Source organism: Prinia subflava, chromosome 12 (genome assembly GCF_021018805.1).
Source record: "Prinia subflava isolate CZ2003 ecotype Zambia chromosome 12, Cam_Psub_1.2, whole genome shotgun sequence".
Classification (NCBI taxonomy): domain Eukaryota; kingdom Metazoa; phylum Chordata; class Aves; order Passeriformes; family Cisticolidae; genus Prinia; species Prinia subflava.
The window spans coordinates 10,666,259-10,687,594 of NC_086258.1; the positions used below are offsets into that span (position 1 = coordinate 10,666,259).

The 21,336-nt window shown below is 50.8% G+C and overlaps 1 protein-coding gene across 9 annotated transcripts in view; it reads left to right on the forward strand.

The window, feature by feature from the left end:
• The window catches only part of PBX3 (PBX homeobox 3), a 103,815-nt gene extending 83,099 nt beyond the window's left edge, over nucleotides 1-20,716 (forward strand). For 8 of the 9 annotated variants that reach the window (XM_063409796.1, XM_063409795.1, XM_063409798.1 and 5 more), the window contains 7 exons: nucleotides 1,880-2,121; nucleotides 6,085-6,275; nucleotides 8,036-8,171; nucleotides 14,088-14,253; nucleotides 15,435-15,547; nucleotides 16,388-16,477; nucleotides 19,157-20,716. In XM_063409796.1, the coding sequence (XP_063265866.1) occupies nucleotides 1,880-2,121; nucleotides 6,085-6,275; nucleotides 8,036-8,171; nucleotides 14,088-14,253; nucleotides 15,435-15,547; nucleotides 16,388-16,477; nucleotides 19,157-19,249 (1,031 nt within the window). In that variant the 3' untranslated portion in view covers nucleotides 19,250-20,716. The remainder of the gene's footprint in view (nucleotides 1-1,879; nucleotides 2,122-6,084; nucleotides 6,276-8,035; nucleotides 8,172-14,087; nucleotides 14,254-15,434; nucleotides 15,548-16,387; nucleotides 16,478-19,156) is intronic. The other variant, XM_063409799.1, reaches the window with a different exon arrangement.
• The last annotated feature ends 620 nt before the right edge of the window (nucleotides 20,717-21,336 follow it).

A 21,336-nucleotide genomic window follows, 5' to 3' on the forward strand; every position in this document is an offset into this window, starting at 1 on the left:
CGGGTGGGATGCTGTGGCCGTGGGAGCGTTGTGTGGGATGAAGATGAACACAATGTGCTCCCCCCGTGCCACCAGCCCCCGAGACACGCTGGGTTGCGTGCGAAACACCTGAGTGGCCTCGTCACTGTCCTCATGGCTGAGTGTCTTCCTGTTGTGCTTCAGGCCCCTCGCCGCTCCTCAGCCTCAGTGCAGCGTCAGCTCCTGCTGTTAAACCTTCGGGGCCACTCACTCACTGTGCCAGCTTTATAGAGAAGGGCTGGGGATTTGGAATATTAATTTGAGTCTGGGTGGATTGTGTAACTTTGGATGAAGCTCTCTCACCTTGGCCTCTTGATGGAAGCATGTTGGAATGCAGCATCCTGACCTTGGCAGAGATAAAGAAACCAGAACGGCAACAGAAGTACATGATGCAGAAATCACTGCAATTGTACCAAATTATTTTGCTGCAGGTTTTGGCTAGGCATTTGCATTTGGGAGCAGAGTGGGACTGCGATGGGATAGTGGGAGGGAGATGAGTTCCATAGTGAAAAGCAGAAATGCATCAGACGAAAAACAGCTGGAAATAGAGCACAGTAAACATGGTCTGAGAAAGGGTCCAGAAGCTAAACGGAAAAACAAAAGTAGAAATCATTGAAGAGAAGGGAAGGAGAGCTTGAGTGGATTAAAACCAGGTTGTTATTGATCATGCTGACAGCAGAGCAGAGGAGGAGTGTGACAAACAGGGGAACAACTCACCGAGGAAATCACCCCTTGTGTTATGGCACCGCAGACCAGGGGCTGTGGCGAGGCAGTGGGACCTGGCAGATGAGGCAATGAGGGATGGGTGCAGTGCTCCCTTGGCCAGGCACCACCACCCCTGCTGCTGCAGGGACTCCCAGGGGTGGCATCATCTTCCCTGGCTGCAGCATGGGTGCCAGGGCTGTCCCCAACACACATCTGCCAGCTCAGGGACACACCAGGACAATGTGTGGCATCATCAGCTTGTGCCTATGGACCTCTGAACAGGCAACAGAATAATTTAAAGAAATGATGAGACATTTTTATTATTCCCATGAAATTATATGGAATTATAGTTTTAAATGAAGGTGACAGGTTTAAAATGTGTATTTTAGAGCCAAATTAATGCCTTGTGCTTTCTTGAGTTGGAAAGTTGGCCAGTGGGGGAGTCATCTCCCACTGCGTGTCCTCCTTGGGACAGTCAGTGTGGAATCCTGTGCTGTCCCCAGAGTGCACATTGCTGGGGCCCAGGGCCATGCCTGGCAGCTGTGTGTTGCTGGCACAGCCTAGGCAGTGCTGTTCCTGCTGTGATGGGAGCAGAGAGGTGCCATGGCCCTGCTGTCCCCCCGGCTGGCCTGCACCTTACGGGACCGGCTGTGGAGGGGCTGGCTGGGTGCTGGGGCAGGGCTGGGGCAGGGCTGGGCAGGGCTGGGCAGGGCTGTGCCCGTGGAATGATGGAGGCAGGGCTGGGGCAGGGCTGGGCAGGGCTGGGGCAGGGCTGTGCCCGTGGGATGATGGAGGCAGGGCTGGGCAGGGCCGGGGCAGGGCTGTGCCCGTGGGATGATGGAGGCAGGGCTGGGGCAGGGCTGGGCAGGGCTGGGCAGGGCTGTGCCCGTGGGATGATGGAGGCAGGGCTGGGCAGGGCTGGGCAGGGCTGTGCCCGTGGGATGATGGAGGCAGGGCTGGGGCAGGGCTGGGCAGGGCTGGGGCAGGGCTGTGCCCGTGGGATGATGGAGGCAGGGCTGGGCAGGGCTGTGCCCGTGGCCCCCAGGCAGGCGGGTGTCACAGAGGGCTCGTGGCAGGCGTGCAGCGAGCGGACAGCGGCCGGGCAGATGCAGAAGTACTGACTGTGTTTTCTCTTGTTCTCTCTTTTCTGCCCAAGGTTTGAGCATCCGAGGAGCCCAGGAGGAAGACCCTCCGGACCCTCAGCTAATGAGACTAGACAATATGCTTCTGGCAGAAGGAGTCTCAGGTCCGGAGAAAGGTGGGGGATCGGCGGCAGCAGCTGCAGCCGCAGCAGCCTCTGGAGGGTCTTCAGATAACTCTATTGAACACTCAGATTACAGAGCCAAATTGACCCAGATCAGACAAATCTATCACACAGAACTGGAGAAATATGAACAGGTCAGACATCAGCCTCTCAGTTGTTCGTGTACCTGACACTGCTCTCCTCTGCTTTCCAGTGCCCACCACTGCCCACTCTGGACCACAGCCCTTCCTCCCTTCCTCACCCCTCTGCCCAGAGAGCCATGATGGGAATCTTGTCAGGCTCCAAGGAGCTGCTGGCTGGAGCCAGGACGCATGTCTTGCATGCCTGAGTGTTTTCTGTTGTCTGTAACTGCACAAGACCAACATGCAAGCCTGTGTTTCTTCCCTTGCCCAGTCTGTAGAGGCAGAGAGGAGGAGCGATGTCTGTCACTCAGTGCCACCCTCTGCCCTGGTGAGGTCTCACACAGCGGGGTCTGGCTCGTTGGGGAGCACAGGTAGACAAGGGCTGCATTGGCCAGCTCAGCCCACAGGCTCCTGGAGCAGGTGGCAGGAGTTTCTGGCACAAGACTTGGCCAGGTCAGCTGGAGCAGGATGGAAGAGAGTGGGCAGTGAGGCACCAGCACAGCACCTGGCCCAGGCTTTGGGACAGGAACTAGGGAAATCCTGGTTCAGGCAGATGCCAGCACAGTGTCTTTGTTTGGAGTGAAGAGCATGCTGCAGAGACCTCTAGGTTTGTGTTCTCCACTGCGACCTGGTGACCCAACACATTTACTGTGCCGGTGGCACTGAGAATGTTTGTCACATGCTGCCAGGTGCCAGCAGCACCGTGTGTCTCAGGTGCCAGTGGCACTGCCTTGTCTGTGCTGTCTCTTTCACCGTGTTGTTCAAGTGGAGAACAAATAACTGAGCAAACACCTGTCAGGGTCTTTGTGCAAATCTGCTGTTCTCCCCCGAGCCCCCAAGGCCCCAGTAGTCCTGTGTGGAGCCCTGAGCTCTCCTCGCCCTGCCAGGTGCAGCTGTAGCTCTGGGATGGGGGTGGCTGTGGGATGAAGGAGCCCCACACAGCAGCAGCAGCAGCGTCTCATGCAGGCACAGTGACACAGGCTGCGGGCAGATCTGGGCCAGGGAGGCGGCAGCTCCGCGCCTGCAGCCGCTTCCTGGCAAACATCCTTGGACTCTAATAAGTTTAATGACGTGGGGGAAGCAGGAGCATTTTTTGCCCTGTAGCACCATTTACAAAGGTTTCAGCTGAAATGTCACAGCCATCCGTCCACACCACAGGAAATTTTGGAGGATGCTCAAATGCTGCCGGAGCAGGAGAGAGAGGTAGAGCCGAGGATGAGACTTGCATGCTTCCCCACGGATCCTGACACCCAGCCATGTCTGCTCAACAGACATATGATGATTTCCCCAGCCTGGCAGCAAACTGTCTCCTGCTGGTTTGTCTCACTACAGTGCCCGAGAGGCAGCCAGGGCTTGGCATCTCAGCCTCTGGCGCCACAGGTTGTGGGAGGCAGGAGCCCTCCTGCAGCGGGAGCCCGTGCCGGGCACCTGGCGCACCGCAGAGCTGCTCCTGCCACCCTGCCTGGCACAGCCACTGCCCCGTCCCATGGCAGCAGGAACCAGAGCGCCTTCCTGGAGACAGTTTCCAGGCAGAGTTTGATCCTGATATTTGTTGCCAGTCAGGGGAATGCACTCAGGAAAAAAAAAAAAAAGGAAAGAGAAATGGAAAGTGTGTCACGCCATCACCCAGCGCTCCCTCGCCGGGCGCCGGGAGAAATGGCCACGCACAGGCAGCGCCTTCCATAATTTACAGCTCCTATAACAGAGATGACATATTGAAAGCTATCTGCTGTAATTACACTGAAATACATTTTTTGCTGTAGGCAAAAGTACTGTAAGGGTCCCAGGCCTCCTAGAGCAGCTGGGAACCCACTTCCCAAGTTCACAGATGTCTCCTGAATTCACCTCGAATTGGGGTGAAGTGTGGCAGCTCAGAAGCCACCACCAGCCTCACAGAGCCCTGGCTGCCACCCTGCCTCTCAACAATGTTTTGGGCCATTTCCACTCTTTTTGCTGTGCAGTTGTGATGAAGCACTGAGGCAGCAGGAGCATCCCTGCTCCTACAAGGTTTCTGAGCAGGTTAACAAGGCCATCACTTATAACCTGACATTATTAATAATATCTCAGGCACCAAGCAGAGGCCTGAAAAATAGTCCTGGAAAAGGGATCAAGTAGCTTGGACGCTATAAATAAACAAGAGAAACAAGACAAAGCATCAGAGTCTTCTGAGCTTCCTCCCACTGTGCTGTGTGAGGCAGCTCTGCAGAGGGGAGGTGCTGGTGGAGATGAATTAAGCCCAGGCTCTCCAAGCAGTTGTAGCCAAACCAAGTCTCATCAGGGAACTTAAGCAAAGTCAGAGAAAGGTTTTTGCTTCTTGAAAGTAAGAAACTAATTTTTACTTTTCAATGTCTAGTTTTTGATACTAAATCTCTTATGGAGAAGACATACCTGAAAATATTTCTAGTGCAACAGTTACCAATTTTATTGTACTTTAAAATTGAGTTCCCAGGATCTGAAAAGAAGGGGGCTTGTGCCAAATTCTTGGGCGCAGCTGTATTTGGGAACAATCAGAGCTGCTGCATCTGCCTGATCTCAGGGGGAGAGCTGCTGCACTTTGGTGCCTGTGTCCTCTCCCTTCTGTGCAACATTTCCCGTGTGAGCCCAAGCCTGTGCTCCTGCTGTTGGTCAGAGGGCTGGACCTGAGCTTCTGCATGCCTGGGTTGTCCCGTGATGAATGGAGGGATGTGGCAGTGGGAGGTGAGGGTGAGACGTGTGGAACTCCCTCACCTGGAGCTGGGAGGGTCTTGGCACGCCGGGCTGGCAGGTGCTGGAGGAGGCTCCACGCCCTCGGCCTGGCGAGCCAAGGGTCCGCGCCGGGGCTCGCCAGCGCTGCCTCCAACGGGGCTGCAGGGATGTAAATTAGCCTGTAATTTACTTTCAGTAGTGTAAAGAAAAAAAATCACTTTGCCTGAAGTGTATGCATCTTTCTTAAGGGTGTACCCAGATTTTAATTATCTAAATGTAAATACTTAACGAATTTTACTTAGAGTAATGAGCTAAAGTGCACACTACATAAATGAGATGTTCTAATTAATCATGTATGAACTACTGGTTTAAAGAAAAGCTATGTGAATTCTGCGAATGTTGGGCTATTGCCAAATTGCTAATCAGCATTTGCATTCATAGATGGCTTCACTTAATAAGTTGTGAGACGTTCAGCAAATGTTATAGGAAATTATGAGTTTTTAGATGCATAAACTTTTCACTTTTAACTCCTTCCCTCACATAATCTATTAAAATGTTGAAGTATCCTTGAAAATGTGGTTGTCAGACACATTATGTACATATTTTGCAGCCTGGCTTTAGAGGGAAGAGGGGAGCTAGCAGAGTTTTTGGCAGGTTCCAGCCTGCAAAGGGAAGGCAGGGCAGCAGGATGTGCGGAGGCTCGGACCGGGGGTTCCTGGTGATGGCTCAGTCAGAAGTTTATATCAATGTGTCACAGTCTGGGAGTGATAATGGAGGGCTGCCTGTGCCTTCCCTCAGTTCCTCGGCTGCAGAGCACGGGCCAGGCTGGGGCAGTGCCACTGACACCCAGCCAGGGTGGGGACACGGTGCCCAGAAGGGTCTCAGGTTCTGCAGTGCTGCAGGGGGTACCCAGGCACAGGGCTCGGGGTGTTGCCCACCTGGCTGTGGGGTGTGTTCTCCCCTCTCACACCCTGCCCCTGCCTGCTGCTGGCACAGGGCTGATCCCACTGCTCCTCTCCACGGGGGTCTGGCTGGGGACATGGGGATGGGGAAAGGGATGAGCATGGCAGGAGCAGTGCTGTGGTCACTCAGCTCCCCTGGCTGCCCCAGGACAGCTGCAGGGCTCCTGGAGAGGGTGTGTGGGATCCTGTGGGCACATACATGTGGAGGGGACAGGGCTGTGTGAGGATCCCCCAGCCCCCAGAGCCGCCTTCCCCCAACAGCCAGGTTGGAGCTTGTGTCCTTGTGGGATGGCACAAACCCACATCTGAGCCTCTTCTTCCTCCACAGGCATGTAATGAGTTTACCACTCATGTAATGAACCTCCTCAGAGAACAGAGCCGGACACGTCCCATTTCTCCCAAGGAGATTGAAAGGATGGTGGGCATCATTCATCGAAAGTTCAGCTCCATCCAGATGCAGCTCAAACAAAGCACCTGTGAAGCAGTAATGATTTTAAGATCAAGGTTCCTTGATGCCAGGTAAGGCAGAGGCAAGTGCCCCTCTCTCTTTTGGGGGGGAAGCAGTAATTTTGGGCAGCCCAGGAGAGCCTGGGCATACTGGGAGTGGTGTCCCATGTCAGCAGGGATGGGTGGGAGGCTGCTCTGTCCCAACAAAAGCCTTCATCCCCAGCTGCTGTGGAAGGGACCCCCTGCACAGTAGTCTTTCAGAAGCAGCAAGGTCTTTTCTACAAATTTTAGCACAAAGACTGGGCTTGTTTTCCCCACCTTGGACACCTGCACCACTGTTGGAGCTTGGTGCCTGTCCCCAGGACCCACAGCTGCCTGAGTGGGCTGCTTGCTCCACAAGCTGCCAGGAGGCAGGCAGACATGGATTAGGAGAGGGGTTTGGGCACAGTCAGAACTGTTTTGAAGCCTGATGAGGTGGGATAGTGATCCCCAGCCCCATCCCCTTCACAGGGCTCCTGTCTGCAGAGCAGGGCCCTGGCAGCCGGCAGGGCCTGGCAGAGCAGGAGCGGAGTGTGCAGAATGGGGAGGAGCAGCAGGCGCCACACGGAGCCTCCCTCCTCCAGCAGCTCACGCTTCACACCTGAAAGCTGTGAGGAGCTAAACAAGACCAAAATAATGTTATTAACAAGGAGGTCACTGGCAGGTGTGGGAAATCAGGGTAATTGCAGGCAGTTGGAGGAGATGTCTATGGAGAGCTCCAGGAACGCAAAGGTAGAGCCTGCAGATGTACATTTTAAAGTGATTTCTTTAAAAAGGAGGAAGGTAAATAAGGCAAAATGAGCGGAAGCATAGTAATGAGATAAACATAGCTCTAGGGAGGGAGCCTGCCTGCTCCAGGATACAGCACAGTTAGCAGCACCGCGATACGCGCAGGAGCGCGCTGGGGATTGCGCTCGGCTGCCGGCTGGCCCGCGGCGCCGGCGGTGATTGCAGCAGCCCTGGGGGAAGGAGCTCCAAGGAAATGTTTAACTGGAGCTTTCCAGAGGTGTTCTGCACAAGGAGAGCAGCTGCTGGCACGGGGGGATGGCGCTGCAGCTGTGCAGGCGCTGCCACCGCCGAGGGCTGGTGGCTCCTGCTGGCCGGCGGGTGCTCTCTGCAAGGTGACACACCTGGGGCCTGTCCATGCAGGGCCAGAGCTTGGGCCCCGTGCAGCCCACGGCAGGAGGGGGCACAGATGGGTCTCGCTCACAAAGCCCTGAAATCCACTTGCTGTTGGAAGCCAATTAGCTCAGGGAGGGCCATGTGAGGACACATCAGCACGGCTGTCCCATCCTCTTGTGCCGTCCTCACCCTGGGGAGCTGTGCAGGGCCCAGCTGACCTGTGCTGGAGGGAAGGAGGGAAGGATGCTCTGTCAGGCTGCTCCTGGCACAGAGGGGCTCTGTGGCCAGGAACTTTGGGCTGAACTGTGTACCTGGCTGTGGAGGAGCCACAAGGGAGGCTGCTGGCTCAGCACATGCTTTACCTTTTCTGCCACAGCACATGAACGTGGCCTGTGCTCCCCTGAGATGAACCCTGCAGGGAGGTGGGGGTGTGAAAACAGAGGCAGAGTCCAGAGCCCTGTGGGGCTGCCTGCAGGACGTGGTGTTGCTGCCTGCTGCTCCCTCCCATGGTGTCGGGGAGGCCAAAGGGATCAGGGTGCCAGGACAGCTCTGCTGTGTTGTTCTGTGCTGCAGCACAGGCTGTGAAACGTAGGCTGCTCTTCCCTATCCAACCCTGCCAGGGACCTGCTGGCATCTGGAGGAACAGTGGTGTTTTCCTTTTCTCATTTCAGACGGAAAAGGCGTAACTTCAGTAAACAGGCCACGGAAATCTTGAACGAGTATTTTTACTCCCACCTCAGTAACCCCTACCCCAGTGAAGAAGCCAAAGAAGAGCTGGCAAAGAAATGCAGCATCACGGTATCGCAGGTAAGCAGCAGGGAGCCAGTCCTGACCCTGCACACACAGTGTGTCCATCTCCTGGTTCCCTTTGCAATGCTGCCATCTCAAAGTTGTTTTTCTAAGCCAATCAGGAATTCAGCTACACTGAAGTGACACAAGTGACTTCTGTGTGGCAAAACTGCATTAGGCAGATTTGCTCCTTTTCCCACACATAGCAGCTGTTACTGTGAAGTTAATGCAAGAAACGAGCACCTCCTCAGTCAGGACTGCTGTCCTTGGCTGCAGCTGCTTTCTGTGTGGGCCAAAGTTCCTGTACAGCTCAGACTGGTGTATGGCAGCAGTGCTCAGGCTGATGACACCATCGAGTTTTCCTTCACCAGGCAGCTCAAAAAGCAAAACACTGCTTGGCATTCCATGTGGCCTGTATGTTTGCTAGAAACCCCAATTATTCCCACACAAATCTGGCATGTACAACTTGGGGAAAAACTTGAACCTGTGTGGCAGGGAAGTGCCCTGCAGCTCCCAAGCTCTCCAGCCACGCTGCTCCTGTGCGAGGGCTGGTGTGCCAGCTCCTCCCTGCTCCCTCAGCTCCCTTATCAATATTTCAGGTCCTTGAGAGGAGTGGTGCCTGCGGCGCATCTGTTAACTATTAATGATTGCAGGCTGCAGTATTGGCATTATTAGCAACGCAACCTTTAGCTTTATAATTAAGACCTGAGTTGAGATTTACTTTATAGGCCTCCATTGAATGCATGAAAAATTCAGGCACTTTATTGAAGATTTTCAAATGAAAAGCTGCCAAGCTCCTCCAAATTTGGAATTACTTGACTTTGGCTGCAGCCACAGCACCAGCCCTGGCAGAGCTGCCCCAGGACAGCTGTGTGTGCCTGTTCCTTGCCATGCAGCACTTACCCCACTCTGGCTGGAGTGGGAAGTGCCTGTGCTCGGTGCCAGGGGGAGGTATGGGATGGGGCTGGAGGCAGTTTCTCCCAGTCCGCTTACAAATAGCTGTGGTGATGGGCAGGGGGTTTTTGAGGGAAATTCAGCACAGAGCTTGTTCAGTCTCACCTTGCTCCTCCTGTGCTCGTGGCATCACAGAAGCGACTGCAGCCTTGCTGGTGCAGGGCAGCCGTGGGGCTGCTGGGCTGCTCTCCCGTGCCCTCAGGCATCCCTGCAGCTGCTGTGGATGCCTGGAACCAGCCAAACTGCCTGAGAGCACAGGGCACTGTGGTCTGCAGCCTTCATGCTGCTGGTCTCAGTCCTTGGCACGAGATGGTTTGTGGCAATTCCTTCAGTAAGTGGTGTCCAGAAATCTACACCATGATCCGAGGCAGCCTGCTGAATAGTTGGGAGGGGCCAGGCCATCAACACCAGATTAAAGAACCCAAAAGTTCTTCAGTTTTGGTTAATGCAACTGGGGGAGATGGCATGGGAAAAAGCCCACCAGACCTGCTGAAGAGCTGTTCCCTCTGCACCCAGTGCTGAGTTGTGCCTGTCAGGGAGGGGCTTGTGATCCCTTAGTGTGGACAGATAAAAAGACAGATCAAGATAAGGCTGAAGTGACTGTAGGAAATGAGATAGAACATTTGAGAAGCCATAACTGATTGCTTCTAGTGCTAATAGATCTGATTTCTTTCTTAATTGGTTGTTTGATAAGATTTAATGTATATGCTGTAGAATGAAATAAAAGACAGGCAGATGGTCCAACAGCCCAGCAGTGGCAGAGAGCCTGTGACAGGAATATAGGTTTGTCTTTTTAATATTTGATACAGACATGAATTAGTTGTTTCTTGAATCCATTAGGAAGTCTAAGTGAGCGATGGGAGTAGCTGCCCTGTGTCCTCCATAGCGCTGCATCCAGCAACCTCAGCCTTGCTGGGTGACACTGCCAGCCTGGTACGAGGGCAGTGCTGCCCACCCAGCCTGGCACCAGGGACACAGGGCTGGGCCCTTGGCCACGGCTGGAGCTTTGCTCTGGCAAGATATAAATGACTTGGAAAACTTGGGTTGATATGGTAAAGCCTGGGAATGGGGCCACGTATCAGGTAATGGGAGAGGAGCATGTGTGAGAGAGAGGGAGTGCCTGTGATCAGCTGGTTGCTTGAGTTCCTGATGGATCTGCTGTCACAGCTACAGAATACCATGAATACCATGGATATTCTAATCTTTGATTTTCAAATGCACTTCCAAAGGCTGAATGGCAGTACTGCAGGGTTAGTTGATATTTTGTAGGTCAAACTGGGCTGGAGGTGTTTTTCTTTATACTGAAAAGGGTGTGTATTTTTGAGGCCATGTAGTAGAAGAGCTTTGAGCAGGCACTACAGAGCAGACCCCACACACTGCTCTGGTGACTGAGCAGAACTCAGAGGATGCAGTCCAGAACTCGGAGTGAATGGAGCAGTCATTGAAACCCTGGCAGGAGCAGCATTGCAGGGGACAAGCAATGGCATCCGAGGAAGTGACTGAGCTGCACCTCGCTCAGGGCTTTCACAGAAGATCTCTAAGTGTGTGTATTTTCAGCCTTGACCAAGTGTCCCTTGGACCTTGCCGTGCCTGTCATCATGCCTCATTTACCTCCTGTGCTGCAAATACCCTGGAGGGCCAAAGAGCTGGAAGAAGGAATAAATGACATTAAGGGATGGCTTTCCAAACTCTGGAGCTGTTGCCTCGTCTTTGATGAAGAGGCTTTGTCTTTTCCCTGGCTGAGGCAGGCTCCTCTGTAGTCTCTCCTAACGATGATCCCAAGTGTTTCTCTCTTGTACTGTCAGTGCCTTGTACATGCTGGGGGCAGATTCATGGCAGAACATTTTCTCCCTCAAACACTTAATTAGTGAGTGTTTTGGGTCATCCTCCCCCCAGATTAAGCTGCTGACTGGAAATCCTGCTGCCATGGCACTTTACTGAGCTGCAAAGAAAATTGTCTCCCAGAATCGTTTTGTTGCAGGTGGGAGATCGATGGTTTCAGTTTTGATATCGGTGTTTAAAATAATATGTAGAGAAGGCTTTTCAAGAAAAACATAAAGGCAAACTATTTATTAAGATGAACACCTCACACAATTTCATTTTTAAGAGTGTGGAAAAGGTAATTCTGGAGAAAAAAATGTCCTTAGCAGAGAACATTGTCGGCTGTAATTTAGAGCTACCCCATCAGCACACGTTGGAGGGAGATAAACTGTATTGTCTGCTCTCCCCTACCACGGCTGCAAGGCTGATGTTTTATACTTTTGCAGATGAGCCTCTTTCAGGGTGTCACAAACAACCATCAGTCCATCACTCGGGCTGGAGAGAGGGCACAGCCAGTGCTCAGAGCAGGGCAGTGGAGTACAGCAATAACATTTTTCACTGCTTCAAACAAAAGAAGGATGTGGTTGACAAGGGAATATATTTAACATTGTTTTAAGGAAAGGATGCATGAGCTGATTTCCAGCACCTCCAGCCCCTGCTGCTTCTGAGTGTTTCTGTGAGCAAGTGGACAGGGAAAACTGGATGGAGGGACTTCTGCCCCTAGGACTTTATGTGGGAAGAGAGGAAAAAAGCTGCAGCATAATAAAATAGTTCTGGAGGTAAAATTCTTGACTTTAGATCATAGGCTGTAATTGTGCAACATTGATTTTTAACATTTTCTGGTTTCTACCACGCTTTAGGTGTGGAACATAGACTGTGTGCTATAGACATGGAAGCACAGTGGAAAGGCTCCCACAATCCATGAATCTGTAGCTCCCTAACTCCAGCAGCAATGCTCTTGCCTCAGCTGTGTCTTTGCCGAATGAGCACTGATTTATCCCAGGAAATCACCCACTCTGGAGACACAAGGCAGGCCTGCCCCATCCCAAATCCCACATTAGGCATCTTGATGATTTCAGCAATAATTTATTGTCTTTTCATTTAACATTGCAATTAACATGATAAATAAGTACAACAGTATTGTTTGAAATTTAATATACAATTAAGCCCAATTAATTAATTGGCCTTCAATGATCAGGAGGAGAAAGATGTTCCTTGTTTTTTTTATGTGAAGAGATAGTTTGTTTTAATGAAAAATGTGCTGTGAGGCAGCCTACAATGGAGACAACTTCCATGTTTAGGGTGAGCACGGGGCTGGGAGAGGAGCGGTGTCCCGGTGCTGCCCAGGGAGCCCCGCACCTGCACCCTGGTCTTCCCTGGGACCGTGGCCGTGCCAGCAGCACAAGCCAGGTGAGGTGTGCTCCAGGCAGGCAGGGATCCTAAATCCTGCCTGGCACAGCCTGCTGGAGCACTGCCCTGGCCAGGTCCAGCTGCAGCCCCTGGCTGTGCCTGGGTGTCCCTGGGTGTCCCTGGGTGTCCCCACGTTCCCCAGGCTGGGGCACGCTCTGCCCTGCCCTGGAGTGCCATGGGAGCACAAAGAGTCCTTGGGCAGAGGGCACAGGGGGTGGCTGTGGCCCCCAGGCTGCTGCGGCTCCTCCGGCGGCCCCGGCACCGCGCAGGTCTGAGGGAGAGTTTAACATTTCTGGATATTCATTTAGATGTGGTGTGCGGGTTAAACATAACGTACGAGCACTGCTCCTCTCATTGCTTCCAATTAAACCTTGCTTGTTAGTTTAACCTCTAGGTAATCCCATCAAACAATTGATGTCAAGGAAACACTGCCCACAGTGGCTCTGGATGAGTGGCCATTAATTTTAATTGCCTTGATATTAAAGATTAAGAAGTATTGGGACTAGCAGAATGGAAACGATCTGATGTCAAGCAAATCCACTCGTTGAGGCTTCCCCAGGCTGCTGGTGATATTAAAATTTTACTGTGAGAATTAAATAAACCTTTATTAGTGATGGCTGTTGTTTGATTGGTCCAGGGGCGTGCATAAACAGAGGGGTCTCGTGCACATCCGTGGACAATACAGTTGATGTGCAGAGATTCCTCAATTATGATACTGTTAATAAAGCATAATCTGATTGTACACAATAATTATTTGCTGGGTTTCATTAATGTATTATTGCTTCTCTGACTGACAAGGTGATATTAAGTGCAATATATAGAATATGGTGGAGTATTATCAGGGGAGCAGGATGTATAAGGTGCCTTCCATATTACTGGTAAAGGCCAGAGGTTTTCCATTAATTGTGGTTAAACAAAAGCTGTGCTGCATCAAATGCAGCAGGATTTGACTCCTGCCTCAGCAGGATCCTGAACTGGGTGCTGTGACAGGGCCCCAGCCCCTGCCACGCCCTGTGGCTGCCTGATAACCACTGGGCTGTCACTGGTCCCTTCCCCTTTACCGCTGGAGCAGTTCTTTTATTGTCTGTGCTGTGTTGGCCATTGTCCATGTTCCAAACTGGGTTTGTTATTTAGGAGCTCTATTACAGCAGCTGAAGTTAACAAAGCCCCTAAGCAAGATTGTACAAACTTCCCTGAGCGGCTCCAGGCGTGACCCCTGTGTGGGTTAATAGCCGGTGCCCTGGGAGCCACCTTGGCTTCAGTACAGCATCTTCAAAGGGACATGACAAAGTGACTTTTCAACCATTATTGATTTATATGATTCCTTTCATTTTCAGCCAACCAAACACGATTCTGTGAGTGGGCTGCCAAGGTTGTTCCAGCCCAAAAATAAAGAACAATTGCTCTCACTGCCCACTCGCCCTCAGTCAAGCGGACCTTGGTCCCCCCTGAGCAGCTTTCTGGGTCTTGCACCAGTCTGTTGACAAATGGCCCATGGTGGCAGGGGACAATACTGTGGTACAGCAAGCTCCGGCATACGTGCAGTCATCAGTCACTTGTGGTGCCTCAGTTTGCCAGCCAGGTCTTTCTGGGCTCCATATTGATGTTTAACTGGTCCGGGTTAGTGCTCAGCTGCCTGGAGCAGGTACGGGTTGTGTTTCCATTCTCAGAATGACATCTCAAAGGGATCCTGCTTTGCCCAGCCAAGCACTTTGTGTCCTTCACCCTTCCCACCTCTTCCCACTGCAGGTATCCAACTGGTTTGGCAATAAGAGAATCAGGTACAAGAAGAACATCGGGAAGTTCCAGGAGGAAGCCAATCTCTACGCGGCAAAGACGGCCGTGACCGCAGCGCACGCCGTGGCCGCGGCTGTCCAGAACAACCAGACCAACTCCCCCACCACCCCCAATTCTGGTACGTACCCGGCTGCTGCGCTCCAGCGTCCGGCAGGGCCTGAGCCATAGCGAGCTCGGTCAGGATGAGCAGGCTGCAGCTCCTTAGCAGTCCCAGCCATGGCACAGGGAGCAGTCCTGAGCCCAAGGATGTCCGGGCTGGACCACGAGGGCTGAGCACTGCCGTGGGTGATCCCAGCAGCTCCAGCCAAGCTCCCACAGCCCTACGGGACAGCGGAGTGGGGCCCATGTAATTCCCACAGTGGTAACTGGCTCTGGCTTCTGGCACCTTTGTTTCTGTAGTTACTTTAAGCTTTTTCTCATTCATTGAAAAGAATGTAAAATGGGGCAGAGGTCCAAGTCTGTTTTTGTAGAATTGTTAAATTTATTGTCAAGATAACAGCAAAATAGAGGAATATTTTAGCATACTCTAGTTAGACGTTAAACTCTGGATGGCGTTGATGTTAAACTCTAAATGGAGTTGATGCTATAAGTAGAAATCTAGGGATGGAACTTAAATTTGGAGTTACTCTGCGAGGTGTTCTGCTACAGGTCTCACTGGTGTGCTGATGATATTTTGCAAGTGTGAGCACTGCATTAGTCAGGGAGTGTGTGAGGGGGGCGTTGCTCTTTTGGGCTCCAGGGGCAAAGCCCAAGCAGACAATATTTGCATCAAGTTTTGCTGTGACTTAGTTGTGGACAACTTTTAAAGAGAATAGAGAAATTTTTTCCATGGGGAAAATAAGACTTTAACTAAAAGAAAGTAAGAAAAAGGTTCCTTCTTTGACAGTAATAAACAACATAATTGGGAACTGCCAACAATTTCCTTTGGAAGGAGACATGAAACACAGGCTGAAAATGCGTGTTTGGTGATGGCACCTCATGATGGAGTGATCCACAGGGGGACAGCGGTGACATGGAAACACTTGTCCAGGCTGCCCTTGCAGAGGGAAGAGCAGCCCTGGGCTGCAGGGAGCCTCCAGGCCTGCCCAGCACGGCGCTCTGGTGCGGGCCGAGAGCCGGGACGTGGTGGCCGGTGTGGGGGACCGGTGGCCACACTGACCCACGCCAGGGCAACTTCCCCTCCACTGAGCCCTGCCTGTCCTCTCCTCTCCTGCTGCTTCTCCTTCCCCTGCCCTCAGGTCTTGGGGTTATGTTTTTGCAGCTCTCTGTTATTCAGCTACCTAACTCTTTCCTTTCCAGGTTCTTCTGGTTCTTTTAACCTCCCAAATTCTGGGGACATGTTCATGAACATGCAGAGTCTGAATGGGGATTCTTACCAGGGGTCCCAAGTCGGAGCCAATGTGCAGTCACAGGTAGGAGAAATGCCCCCAGCAGGGCCTTTCTGGCAGGGTAGGGTTTGGGCTAAAAATTCCACCTTACTCTGGCTCTATTAACTGGTCTGGGCCTCGCTGTAGAGTGGAGGCTGCATATTTCTGGATGTGGCCTATTCTTACCCCAGCATTGAATTTCACAAATATAAAGGAAAGAATGATTTTTTTCTGATTGAAATTTTAAGCTTTGTGAATGCATTCGGCTCTGGCTTGAGCTCATGGAATGGGACTGGGTACATCTGACTTCCATGGACACTGTAAATGCAGTGAAATTTTCTTTCTTTTTTTCCTTTCTTCCCTCCTCCTCCTGCCCTTAAAAAAAACCCAATTCTCCCATCTCTCTTTCATTTATTGGACAAACTTTTATTTATTAATTCATTCATCTATTTATTTATTTACTTAAATGTCAGAACGCATCTGGCTGAGCTATTACAATCCACTTCATTGCCAGTCTCTGTTCCAGCCCTCTCCGAAGGGCTGGCTCCATGTTTATGTGCTGTGTACACACCATCATCTCCTCCACACACGCCAGCACACACAGGCGGGTGAATATTCCCAGCACTTTGCTGCAGACACTTGGGAAGGAGCTGCGGGCCGCGGTGCTGGGAGGAAGTTGTGTCTGGTGGTGAGAGCAGCAGAGATGTATGGGCTCTAACGGGCACGGATTGGTTGAAATTCTGCCAGTCAGTCTTGATTGATAAATTTGCCTTTCATAGAAGATGCTAAACCCTTTTGGCTCACATAATTCAAAATGTTGCCTATTGTAAGTGATGATGTTTTAATAGATTTGGAATGATGAATCCTGTCTCCCCTCACTTTAAGGTGGATACCCTGCGTCATGTTATCAATCAGACGGGAGGATACAATGATGGCTTGGGAGGAAATTCACTGTACAGTCCACATAATTTAAATGTGAGTACCCGGGGGAACAGTGGTTTGGAGAGCCATAAGCGCAGTGGCAGGTAAATGCAGTCATTAATACCTGTGTTAATTGCTCTTGCAAAAGTGTTATTTAATATCACATCTTTGGGGATGAACCACAGAGCAGCCCTTGGTGCAGCTGTAAGGCTTGTTAGTATAAGAAATGAGAAATTCCAGATCTGTGACTATAAATGGTTTGAATTTTTATTTGTTTCAGCCTTATGAGTTAAAAGGTAACAGCCTCCGAGAGGCTCCTGTGGCAGGGAGCTCTGCTGGGCTGTGCCAGGCACCAGCTCTGACGGACTTTGATGCACCTTTGGCCATTTCAAGGGTGCCCATTTTTCCTGTGTGTGAGAGGTACCTTTGGCCTTACTCCAAACGGCAGCGAACAGTCCGTGTGGCTAACAGATGCCAGTAAATTGAGGGATTATGGGCTTGATGGTGATAGGTGCTAAATGTCCTCCCGCTGGCCGTAAGGGATGGGATGTGACAGTGCCCGGGCTGGGCAGGCTGCGCCCGCGGCTGCGCGAGGCGCCGGGATAAATCAATGTGGAGCTGTGCTCTTCCTCCGGCTGGGAGCGGGGATGGAACACCCCCGGCAGCGGCCAGGCTCATCCCTCATCCCCAGCTTGTTTCTCCCACTTACAGCTGCAACAATTAGTGCTTTATTTATTTATTTATTTTATGTTTCATATTTGCTTGAGAGGCGATTTTTCTTTGTTTTCCTTCATGCTCATGGACTCTAAAATTACTGTAGAGAATTCCCAGTCTAGTGACCTCTCCCCCCTGACAGGGTTTACCCCGGTGGTTCCCAGCTGATGTGGGTTGGGGTGCGGGTGCTGAGCAGCCCCAGAAACCCATAGAGAAGGGGAACAGGGAGACCCAGGGTGAGCTGCTGCAGCCACAGGGAAGGGGAGGTTTTCCCCCCGTTTTGAGTTGCTGCTTGCCATGAGAGTAAATATTAATGATTTAAAATGTGATTGAAGATGTTCAATTGTAAGGGGAAAAAAGTACCATTAAATACTCAAATCTTTTACATTTGAAATGTCAAATCTTTCTTTTTGGATTTATAAATAACTCATAATAACCCACAACAAACCATATAAAAAGCCTTTTAGTTGCATTTCTCCTTTTTCATTTAAGTGTTTTGAAATGCTTCAGAGAATTTGCGATATCCTTATCAACATGATAAAATATGAAACTGTGATTGCCTGCAGCATTTTACAGACATGAATTCCATCTTCACTGATGAGGCCTGATAAGGCGCTGTTGTATAATACAGTGCATAATCTCAAACCACCAGAGTAAGGATTAATTTATTTGAAAAAAAGAATGCTTGCTGACAACCTCTCTTCCAGCTGCCAAGCTGAGTAAAAATATTGTACATTTGTTGTTTATAAATTTGGATAAAAGAGGAATGATGTTTACTTCAGATGGAATATCTTTAGACTCATATCTGCACAAGAGTTTTTCTTTCTCTAAGTAGATTCTCATATCTTTACAAAATACAAACCCGCGGTGCTCCTGCATTCGCGCAGGGTCTGTGCCCGCTCGGTCTGTCTGAGCAGCGGGCGGGGGCCGGCGGGGTTTCAGCCTGGGCTGCTTGGTGTTGCCGTTAATTTCACTGAAGGGAAAACCCAAAGCCCTGGGTTTGTCGGAGGAAGCTGCGCTGTTTGCAGTTTCATCTGCAGAGATAATTACCGAGGCTGCTGTCCCCTGGTGCAGCCGCTCAGGCTCTCTTGCCGTGATCGATGAGCGCGGAGCCAGGCTGGGTGTGGGGTTCGAGGGGGGCGGCCGGGGGTCCCCCGACACCGCTGCTCCCCCTGCGTGTCTGGCCGGTGTCCCCCGGCCCGGGAGGGTCTGTGTGGCCGAGCCCCCGAGCACATTTCCCTGCTAACCTTTCCCTGCCAGGGCCGGGGGCAGCGGCGGCGCGGCCGGGCCGCTCTGGCGGGCGCTGCGCTGAGGCCTCCCCGTCACTTCCACTCAGCGTCCCCCAACTCACGAGCCCCGCGCCTCCCTCTTCTTGACTGACATAAAAATATGTAGCGACAAGCTGTCTGCCACAGCCGAAATCCGATCAGACATTGATTCCAGCAATTGCCTCGATTGGCCGAGACATAAGGCAAATTTGTTCCTGCGCTGCTCGTGCTGAGGCAGGTCTGAGGCGGGAGGGCCGCGGCCGCGCACGGAGCCGGGCCGCAGCAGGGCTGCCGCTGCAGATAATTGGAAAACAGAACCTTTTCCAATAAATTGGAAAACCGAACCTTTCTGCCTTTTACCAGGGAGCTGGGGGGACGTGCAGGGAACCATGTGGGGCAGCTCGGCCGAGGGCCCTGCCAGTGGGGAAAGGCCATTCCAAACTTCGGCAAGTGAGGGAGACGCGGGGGTTAAACACGACTGCCCCAGGCTTGTCCTCTCCGGGGAGAAGCTGAAGTGCCGGTGGAGGGATGTTCCTCATTAGAGCAGGGACGATCCTGCAGAAATCCCACAGTCCTGACTGCAGCCAACTTCTGGCTGAAGGGCTCCTGCTTTCCCTGCCTGAGCACATCCCTCTCCCTGCTCGGGCACAGCCGGAGGAGTGCGGGACAATCCCTGCCCACAGCCCCACAGTCAGCCCGTGGTGTAATTAAAATAGCAATGGTATCAATTGACTTGTTTTTGCCTTTGCAGGCTAATGGAGGCTGGCAGGACGCAACCACTCCATCTTCTGTGACTTCCCCTACAGAAGGGCCGGGAAGTGTGCACTCGGATACCTCTAACTAATCTCCTAGCAACACTTTTTCCCTGAGCTGAGATGCCTTGATTAGCGCATTCAGAGTTGCAGGAGAAAAAGGAAAGAGTTTTTTGTAGCCAACCACCTACAGCTTTACTGTAAAACCTTGTCTTATTAGAAAACTTGGTAAATCTGTTTTTTAAAGGTATCATAATCATTTGTATTTATACTTAAAACACACAATGTTAAAAAGCACTTTATCCAATTAGGCCAAGATTTAGCATTGTTTATAGCCCTGTAACTATTTTATCATAATTTATTATCAGCAATTTTAATGATGTTGGTCTAACAGTTGCCAATTACTTGGCCTTAAGGGTAAAAGTACAGGACAAGCTTAACCTCAGTAGCAAGAGCAGACACAAAGAACCGCCTCACCCAAATTTAATTGTGTGCATATTTCCATGGAAAGTCGACAGGAATCACAGACTTTGATTGTGTTTCATCTTTTCATATCTATCACAGAGCTGGAATAAAAAGAGCTGTTCAGTTATTTCGGTTAACAATGGTCGTGTTTAAGAATCCTTATTCGTCACATTTTTGTTGAGATCTATTGTCTTACAAATTAGATTGGAAACCAGGAGCATCTTTTCTTGCTCAAGCCCCCCGGAGCCCGAGTCTCCTCTCCGTCCCCGACACGGACGCAGGTTGTTCTTGGGAGATGACGACTCTTGCCGCTGGTCTCTGTGCACGCCACCGCCCGGGGTTTTACAGTACGAGCTGGGTGCTACCCACGCCTGCCAAAGGCTGGTGCCTCTGCTGGGCAGCAAAACAGAAACAAAGGAAAAGGAAAGGAAAAAGCACCGTGATATGGAGTGTTGTACATAGTGTAGCAAAAGAGTATTTATACATCTCACCAATCAAACACAGCTTTATTACCTCATGCGAACTCATACAAACCAATAGACTTTCAACATGTTCTGTAGCTTAGAGTGCTCACTTACTACCTCTGAACGATACTCACGCTGTAGTTTGTCTCTTTCTTATCTTTTTGCATCTTGTAATTAACTCTTTGTTTCCCCACGAAATGTAATGTACATTGTAATCTCCTACAAATCAGGGTTGCCTTGGCAACTGCTAAAGAAGCGGAAGTGGAAACATGGGGTCTTAGGTTGGACACAAAACAGTGCAGCTGTTGTAAATACTGAGAAGCATTTTGAATGTTCTTCATCTTGTTACTAATACACGCAAAAACCAACAACTAATTGTAATGCATACAGACTTCAGTATTCAGTACTGTACATCCCCCTGGATCGCAGGGGCCCTTTCTCTCTCTCTTTTGTATTGTATGCGATTCTGAAACTGATTGAGTCATGAAAATAATTTGTGGCAGTGATTCTAATGTATTAAACCGTTTCGTGTTACTTTCTAACTGGATTACACCCTGGATTGAAAAGTCTTCCTCGTGGTAGTTATATGTAGTTTCAAACATGAATAAACTTTTTGCTTTCATGATCAAACGTTGACGTAATTTCTTCCTGCTCAGTTCAAGTCAGCCTGAGGAGATGCGTCGGTCTCCAGAAGAGCGAGCTGGCATGGAGCAGGAGCTGAGCACCTCTTTAAACACCAGCAGGTCCTCGTGCCCTCTTGCCAGGAGAGAACTGGAAATCCTGGGAGAGGCACATCCTGGGCAAAGGCTTCCACCTGCCAGCGCTGCCTCTGCTGCCACCCTGCTCTGCTTGGGAGCCACAAATCAAGTGGAGGTAAAGGAAGGGGTCAGGCCTTGAGATGAGTTTAAAAACCATCATCATATTCACTCTTAATTACCATTTTTATTTAACATTAACTTTGGAGCTATAGCCTCAGCTAACAAGTCTAATATGATTATAAAAATATTTTTCTTTATTAAAAAACTTTTTTGGAAGGACGTATATATATAAATGCTAATTTTAAGTCTTTTTAATAAAGTAAAGGTCAATAACAGGTAATAGCCTATTTACCATATCTCAAGGAAATTGACTCACAGGAAATCAAATTAACGTTAATCACTTGCAGCAAATGGTCTTTGATAAATATAACTACTCACTACTTGGGTTAGTGCAGCTAGGCAGGAGGGGCCGAGCGCTCACCAGCACCAGCC